General features: G+C 34.5%; 1 protein-coding gene across 1 annotated transcript; it reads right to left on the reverse strand.

Moving 5' to 3' along the window:
- Positions 1-713: 713 nt before the first annotated feature.
- LOC147408753 (ferredoxin--NADP reductase, leaf isozyme, chloroplastic-like) lies at positions 714-4112 on the reverse strand. The gene is made up of 9 exons (XM_086421537.1): positions 3808-4112; positions 3478-3712; positions 2963-3096; positions 2669-2747; positions 2419-2510; positions 2234-2311; positions 1520-1582; positions 1145-1379; positions 714-1066 (listed from the first exon to the last, which is right to left on the reverse strand). The coding sequence occupies exons 1-9, from the start codon at positions 3910-3912 to the stop codon at positions 999-1001; spliced, it is 1089 nt and encodes a 362-aa protein (XP_086277663.1). The 5' UTR covers positions 3913-4112; the 3' UTR covers positions 714-998.
- Between the last annotated feature and the right edge of the window lie 4505 nt (positions 4113-8617).

Below are 8617 nucleotides of genomic sequence, written 5' to 3' on the forward strand. Positions count from 1 at the left end.
GGTTAATGCACAACATTAAAGTATTTTCACACTTGAAAGCATGGGATGTTTTGCATTGTTTGAGGTATGAAACATGTTGTTACTCAACAAACATCGTTTATTATATTCCATTTTATTTACCTGAAAATATATATGAAGCGTTTGATATACTAATAGCTACTATTTTATTTACCGACTGAGGGACTTTTCACCAAAATTGATAATCCTCACTGACTTCCTATTGTTACTATTAAATGTTCATTTCTAGGAATAAATTCAGATCAGAGTTTCTTTTGCAAAAATTTATGAAACAATTCTCGGCACAATTCTAAATGTCATACTTGAAATCAAGGAGATTACACATCATCAAAATCTAATCCAAAAATTGGGGATTGGCTGAACTAACATTGTTCCACGTATCAATTCTACCAAAAGTTGTGTCATTTGCTAGTTTAATATTGTTTATAACCATGTTCACTATCTCAATCCATGTCATTTTTCCGTCTTTCTCTTGTTCTCGAACATGTTAATATGTGGTAAAGAGAGTTGTGAAATTAGCTCTCTTGAGAAAGTGGAGATCAATAATAATGAATTCTGTTAAGGAAACTTTGGAAGAAGGTTTACATGATGCCAACTTATGATTTCCTTTAGCTTTATGTGCAACCAGTTCTTTATTTGTTGGTGATAAATTAAAGCAGTTATCATTACTCACAAAAGGGATACTTCCACAATCATTAATGAACAAGAGCATTATGCTTCTTCGGAACTCTATACGTATAAACCACAAAGAGTTACATACAAACTCTACTGGGGAAAATGGGATTAATATCAACAAATGAAGTTGAGAATGCTTACGAGAGCTTGATGTTGGTTCGCACTACATATGATCCATGATCCCTCTCTGATGAAGCTTTTTTAGGTGGCCATAATAATACACAGCTTCCTTACGAAAAAAGTTTGATACAAGTTATAAACAGAACAAGTTACCTATCTATATAACACACAAAATAATGGAAAGATCAGTAGACTTCAACGTTCCATTGCTCTGCCTTCTTCAATGTTCTTTTGTACTCAAGCCAATTCATTCCTGTAAAACAGTGACCAACAAGACAAGGATTAATCTCATACTTCATCAATGCAATTTAATTTTCAATCTATCTCTTACCATCTTTTTCTGCTAAAGAACCCATTATATCATCAATTCCTTTCTCCATTCCCTTCAGCCCACACATGTAGACATAGGTGTTGTCCTTCTTAAGTAACTCCCATAACTCCTCTGCATACTGAGCCATTCGGGTTTGGATATACATTTTCTCCCCCTTCTCATTCGTTTGTTCTCTGCTCACTGCAAAGTCAAGCCTGAAATTATCGGGTGCCTTCTCCTTCATCTTCTCAAATTCCTATCACACAATAGACAAGAACCTCAATGGAAGTTTAGAAGAAGAATCTCAAAGATAAAGAAAAATGGTCCAAATGGAAGTCTAGAAGAAAAATCTCAAAGATAAAGGAAATTATGAACCCGATCGAACTCACTGCTCACCTCCTTGTAAAGCAAGGAACTACTTGTCGGAACACCCAAGAAGAGCCACGCCAGCCCATTGAACTACACACATCAAAACCTTAAGTAAGTTACCTAATGAAACACATTTTTTAAGTGAAAAGAAATGTGAAGTAATCAACCAAGACGATATATCAAAAGCTTTAAAAAGCTTCCTTAGAACTGAAATTTATATTATAGGGCTTAGGTGGAATAAAATTACTTCTGTGGCGCTGGTATACGAACAATAGAATATTAGACCACTTGTTAGATTGATTTCCAGTGACATATTATTGGATAAAAGCCTAGGAGCAAGAAATGCCCAACTCTAGGGAAGGGAAATTGTGCATGCCTCCCATGCCGTGCATTGTAAAGTTTAAGCACACATTGTTCCCACCACTTACATTAATTCTAGTAAATCGTGGAGTATGCAAACATATCCAACTGTTGGCCATGCCAGTGCACAGTAACATGGTCTCCAGGAAAATATGTATGATGTGTGTCTCCATTTTAATTACTTTTGAATATAAATGACCATAAATGTATAACCCAGTAGTTCTCAGACCTCAAGTTTCACAAATCTACATGGTCCATTATCTAACAATTGAAATCACATTTTTATAGAACGTTGCTCTTCAAGTTAACAAATAAAGGTTTTGCTTCTTAATAGTTTACGTTAGGCCCAAGGGCAAATGCTTATATCTGTATCTTAGATACCTTGTAGTCTTCATGCTTCTCAAAGAACATTTTCCACAAGAATGCGCGGAATGGAGCAATGCCGGTTCCAGTCCCAAGCTGCAACACAGAAAATCAGTAACAAGTTTGGTATTTGATAAAGATTTGTCTCATAGATGTTTAATGTGGTAAAAAAAATGGATATATGCTAGGAACAGGAACACTACCATTACGATGGTGGCATTAGGATCTTTGGGCATAAGCATTTCCTTCCCAACTGGTCCAGTAATCTTAACTTCCGATCCGGGCTTCAAATCACCTGAAATAGGAAATATTACACACGTTTTATTGCACATAACAAACGCGTTCCAAACCACAACCAGTTGGGAGCATTCCTCTCATTACAACTGCTGAGGCTAACCCTCAGTTCATCATTGAGAAAAATTTAGGAAAAATTAGATATTCATAGGGCCTTACAAAGGAAATTTGAGCAGACTCCCTTGACTATTTCCCCTTGGTCATTGGTGTAAACAAGCCGCTTCACACAGAGAGAAACCTGTACAAACATACGCACCAAAATCAATTCAACCATTTTAAAGGTTAAAAAATTAAAGGGATCAAAGACAAAAACACAAATGAGATGGCTGAAAAAAGTATTGATGGCATGTCTAGTGGAATGAAATGAAAACTGAAGAAACAATTCTATAGTTTCTAAGAGTGGGTGACGTAAATAAACAAGAAAAATGTGGATAATTCTAAGCTACAACTTACAGTTTTTGAGTCTCCAAAATCACCAATTGCGCTGCTGGCAATTGAGTATAATCTCAGTTTATGGGGTTTCCCATTCTTATCTATCCCATCTGGAATAACCCCAATCGATTGCCCTTCTCTGTATGGGATCTCCCCTAAGCCAATAATTAAAACGATCAAACAATAAATAAAAACTACATAGAGTTATATTTAAAGTTAAATTGATTCGCGACAAATTAAGTTAAAGTTGATTGAGATAGTTTGGGCAAGTTCATCGAAGGCTTAATGCATCTCCAATTACAAGAAATATAAAAAGTTAAGGTTCTAAAAGAACACGGATTGAGATATTGAAAGCAGATATGAACACACTTTCAATAATGGAAGATATGGCTCCCGACAAATTGAACAGAGGAACAAGAAAGATTCGTTTAGCCGACCCCAAATCCCTGGGATACGGCTTTGATGCTGCTGATGATGATTAACCCTCCATAATTAGAATTAAAAAAAGAGATCTAAAGAAAAGATAAATCAAATACCATCTGTACTGAAGACCATGTGCCAGGTTTCTCCGGGTGCATCCTCACCGGTGATCTTAGTGTTGAGAAGACATCTCCCAATGTAAGGGTCCTTGGGTCTGTACTTGTTGACAACCACACCTTCCTCATCCTTCTTGGAAACTTTCTCTACCTTTGCAGGAGCCTCTGTAGTGACTTGGGCTCTAATAGAAACCAATTTCCCAGAAACAGAGACATTCCTGGAGTATAAATAGCTCTGCAGAACCCAAACCCAGATCATAAAATTCAAGAAAAAATAACCCAGATTACTTTTTTTTTTTTTTTTCAAAGCTTTAATTGTTTAAATTCTACCTTGTTGAAGCTGGTTCTTTCAGAGAAGATGATAGAGGTTCTGGAGGAGAGTGAGGATGACTTGGAGGAAGGCAGAGAGACTGCAGCAGTGAGTGCAGCTGACATGTCTTTGAAGGATGAAGAAGAGAGTAAATTACAGTGAGAGTTTGTAAGGGGGAGGTGAGATTTGATGAAGAAGGATTAAAGAAAAGAAATGTGAGTAGAAAAGGAGAGGATTATAAATTGGGTGGAGGAGATTGGAATTTGGATGCAGTGGTCGTTATTGTTGGAGGAGTTCAGATTTCGTAAGATTGTGTTTTGGATAAGTCTATGTATTACGACCTTTCAGTTTTTCAGCTCCGTCTTAAAAACCTTACCGAACCGGGTTCGACCGGAATTTTGTAATATAATTGGTTCGAAGGAAAAAACGTTGAAGTCGGTACCCACTTCAAAATTTTGAAGAAGCCCTCTTCATTGGATTACATGTGGCATGCGTACTGGATTTTTGTTATATACTTGGTTCGAAGGAAAAAACTTTGAAGTGGGTATCCTACTTCAAAAATTTTAAGGAGCCCTCTCCTTTGGATTACACGTAGTATTTCCAAAGACGTACTCCAAATTGTAGGAGAAATGTATAGGCTTAAAATAAATTCAAAATGCAAAAAATCTATGGCTGTAGCCTATGTCATGTCAGGGGACGTAGGGGGGGAGGGGGGGGGGGAGTCAGAAAATCACGACTCTTTTTAATATCATCCTTATGCCAATATAAATAAAGGTATTTTAGGAAAAATATATTTATTTTTTTTTTTTTTTTAATAAACATATATTAGTTTGACCAAATTGATAAATATTTGATTTGATCAATGGTTTGATTTTTAAAACATTGTTTTTCACAACTGTATACGAGTTTGATTCAGTCAATGGATTGGGTTAGTATCGATCCATGAGGATTTAACCAAAGGGCATCAGAAAATCACGACGCTTTTTAATATCATCCTTATGCCAATATAAATAAAGGTATTTTAGGAAAAATATATTCATTTTTTTTAGTTTTTTATATTAAACATATATTAGTTTAACCAAATTGATAAATATTTGATTTGATCAATGGTTTGATGTTTAAAACATTGATTTTCACAACTGCATACGAGTTTAATTCAGTCAATGGATTGGGTTAGGATCCATCCATGAGGATTTAGCCATCGATCCACCTCAATTCTCAACAAAAGCCCATAAGATTTGATTGGATTAGAAGTGGATCACCATTTGTATCCAAAACCCATCCCCTGATTCATAGGCAGTTTTGGTTTGATCTCACAAAATAATAATCACACCAAAGGGTGTGAAAAGGGATCAGTAAACGTATGTCGCTGGACCAGAGTAGGTCCCGGTTGATCTATGCCCCATTTGTGCTATTTACTTAGTTACTTGATTTTCTAAACTATTTTTTCCTTCAAAACAATGAGAAGTAAGGTAGCACAAAAGCTCCGCATATGAGTCCAAGATGCAACAGATTTAGGTTCAAGTATATTACATTTAGAACATCTCGCATGAACCCACTTAAGAATGGTCGACTCAAAGAGAGATGGGCTGGTCACTTACTGAGACATGCACACTAACATTAATGGTTTGACTTGCCCAATCAAGTGTACTGATATATTGTTAACATTGCCGATGTCACTTTAATGTAGAGTTGTTAGCTTATCGAGATAGTTTTCCTATGTAGGACATGCGTACTAGCACATGCCCACATCACACATTCATTTGATAGAACTCAGTTTCATTTGGGAGATATATTTAAGAAAAGAGTCGAAGATTGACGTGCAAAACTAGTGCTCCTGACATGGCAGTGCACAAAAGCATGGATCTTTTTCTTCAGGACAACAAGGAAAAAGATCTATGATTTTATACACTTCCACGTCAAGAGTGTCAATTTATCATTAGTGGCATTAAAATTCACATAATTTCACTCATTGTTGATGTGAATGTGTGTATGGAATCATAGATGTTTTTCATCGAGATATGAGTGAAAAGCATCTATGGTTATGTGAACACCTCCAAGTTAGTAATATGTGAAACAATATAAAATTTTAATGTCACTCCAGCATGACTCATATATTTAATTGGATAGGTACCGTCATTGGTTAGCACAACATTCATCTAACAATCTTTGATGCAATCGGGTGTCTAAAACTCTAAATAGTATATCATGCGGCATGCAGTGCCAACTAACATATATTGCATTTGTTTTTGCTGTGGGAAGGCGTTGAACTGCCAAAAACATTTGTCCGCCGTAGCAAGCGTGTTTGGCTTGCCAAGTTGAAAGTTGGCAGTCGATCAAATTCAATCATTTTTTGCCAAATCAGACAACCAGCACAAGTTGAACGAATCCCTCGACTATACAACACTCTCTCTCTCTCACTCACACACACACTGGAACTGTGTGATTTTAAAAATAAGAAGCAAAACTCATGAATTGGAGAAAAAGCTTAGGTTCTAACAATCTTCCCCTCTCTCTCTTCCACTCTTTTTCTTTTTATATGTTTTATAAAAACAGGGGAACACCCATTTAATTTATACTTTTGTTCTTTGTTTTCTATCTTCTTTATATTTATAAAAAAAAAAAAGGGAAAACCTCTTTTATTTTGATTTTGAATTGTTTATTTTTCTTCTTCATTTTATAAAAATAGGGAAATGCCTCTTTATTTTGGAATTTTAAAAACAAAATCTTTGTTTTTGGGAAACATTTTGTTTTGTATGGTTTGTTGGGAAACTATTTTATTGTTCTTTTTCAAATTAATTTTTGGATTTTTTTTTTTCAAAATAATTTTTTAATATTTTTTAAACTATTTTGTGTATATTTATTTTTAATAATGATTAAATTATTGTATTTATAGAAAGGCATAATATTTGGGATATCCGCCTCTTTCATCTCTGTGAGAAATTGAGAAAAATATATATAATATCACAACTTAATAGACATCTTTTAAATTTTTATTTATATAATTGTATTGCTATTTTGAAGCTGTTTGAATCTTTCATAATTAAAAATGGTAAAAAGTTGTCATAAGGTAAGATAGTAAAAGAGTAACAAATTTTCTTAGATAAAATGATGAATTGATTATTGATGTAAATATTGTACGAGATGAAATTATTCAGTAGATTTATAATATCATATATACATGATGATGTGAAATTTTATTTAATTATTTATTGTTTGTTTGATAAACATTAAGTATGTTAGTATAGAAAATATGAAATGAAATTTTATTTTTTATTATTTTTTTAATATTAAATCCTATCTGTTATATTTTTTGTTAACATATTATTACTTATATAAGATAAATAATATTTTTTTTAATTTTATTTTTAATTTCATCCAGTAAATTCTAGAGAGCATGTTACTAAATATTATACTTAATTCAGCAAATTGCTTCAATAACAATAACTTTCTCTCAATTTCAACAATTTAATTCAGTATCAATAATTTTACATATAATTTTTCCAAACAAAACATTAGTGGGTAAAGTTTTTTGGTGGCATTACCAAAAACGTGAGAAACTTGCATTTGATATCTTAAAAAAAAAAAAGAAAAAAAGAGGAGAAAATGGATGTAACCACTCCATCATATAACACTGAAATTAAAATCCATTTTCTGTAGTTAGATACCATAGAAAGTATAAAAATCCATCGACATGGATTCAACAAATCTGATTGGATGGTGTGGTCGTCACAATTGACATCTTTAAGACGAGTATAGATATAATCTGGCGCTACAGTGAACATTCTTGGTATGTAGCTCCAGCCTCCAAGATACCTATGATGCTATATTTCAATTTCTTCCTCTTTTGGCGGGTAAAAGGCAGTTTCTCTTTCTCCGTGGATTCTTCTAAAATCAAATAATTCCTGCTCTTCGGCCCGCGTATGTTTGTCATAAACCCAAGAGAGCTCTCTCTCTCTCTCTCTCTCACGCGCGCACACACACACACAGAAAAATATACAAACAAACAACATTTACTAAGTGTAGATGCAAGAATTTTCTCTACACTTTTCCTCTCTCCTAGCTCGGGCGGACCTGCAAATCAACCAACTCCGACGATCAAGTTAGACAAATTGATCAGTGTAATTTAGTTTTAAAGAGAAGAAGTAATCCAACCTCTTTTACCCATGGTCATCTTCCTTTTATAGGCATTAAACTTGTTCGTTTTCTATGCCACCCTTTGAGGTGACCTAGGACAGTTAGCTCACTCCCTGACGTGTCAGCTGCAGGGGTTGTTGCAACTGCCTTGCCACTTCTGGAAAAATCAGAGTTGATCTGACATGATGTGGGTTGCTAGAGCTATCCATCACTGGCACATCTGTCAGATCCAACCTACACTGTCATTGCCCAGACTACTTCATTAGTCGGTGGCTTAGTTCTGAGCCAGATATCCATGCATCCGACGAAATTAATCAACCGAGCAAAAGTTGCAGATGTCCGAACTTAAAATCACTAATTCCGGCCTTTACTTGAGCCATGTGTCTATGCTTAAGAATTTTCCCCACACTAAGCATGAAGAATGTTTCTTTAGTTGTTAGAAAGATATGTGAACATTGTGATCCCGCTTGGTTAGTTTGAGGTGTCCATCATTTTTTTTCCCTCCACAATCCCCTAAAGTGTAAATAATTTACATGCCAAATAATAAATAAATAAATAAATAATCCATGCATTTTTCTCAAACAATTATGCATTCTCCTAAACCCTAATCTCAAAATCCTTAATGGTGTTTAAAGCTTTAAAAGTTCTGTAGGAAAGACCAGAAATTCCATCACAGATTTTATACCATGTGTT

Source organism: Akebia trifoliata, chromosome 2, assembly GCF_017979445.1.
Source record: "Akebia trifoliata isolate Shusen 1 chromosome 2, ASM1797944v1, whole genome shotgun sequence".
In the NCBI taxonomy this organism is placed as follows: Eukaryota; Viridiplantae; Streptophyta; class Magnoliopsida; order Ranunculales; family Lardizabalaceae; genus Akebia; species Akebia trifoliata.

Coding starts and splice junctions, on each gene's coding strand:
- LOC147408753 (XM_086421537.1), bottom strand. CDS start 3,912: ATGTCAGCTGCACTCACTGCTGCAGTCTCTCTGCCTTCCTCCAAGTCA. Junction 2,312..2,418: donor CTAATGCCACCATCGTAATG/GTAGTGTTCCTG, acceptor TCTGTGTTGCAG/CTTGGGACTGGAACCGGCAT. Junction 1,067..1,144: donor TTCTTTAGCAGAAAAAGATG/GTAAGAGATAGA, acceptor ACTGTTTTACAG/GAATGAATTGGCTTGAGTAC.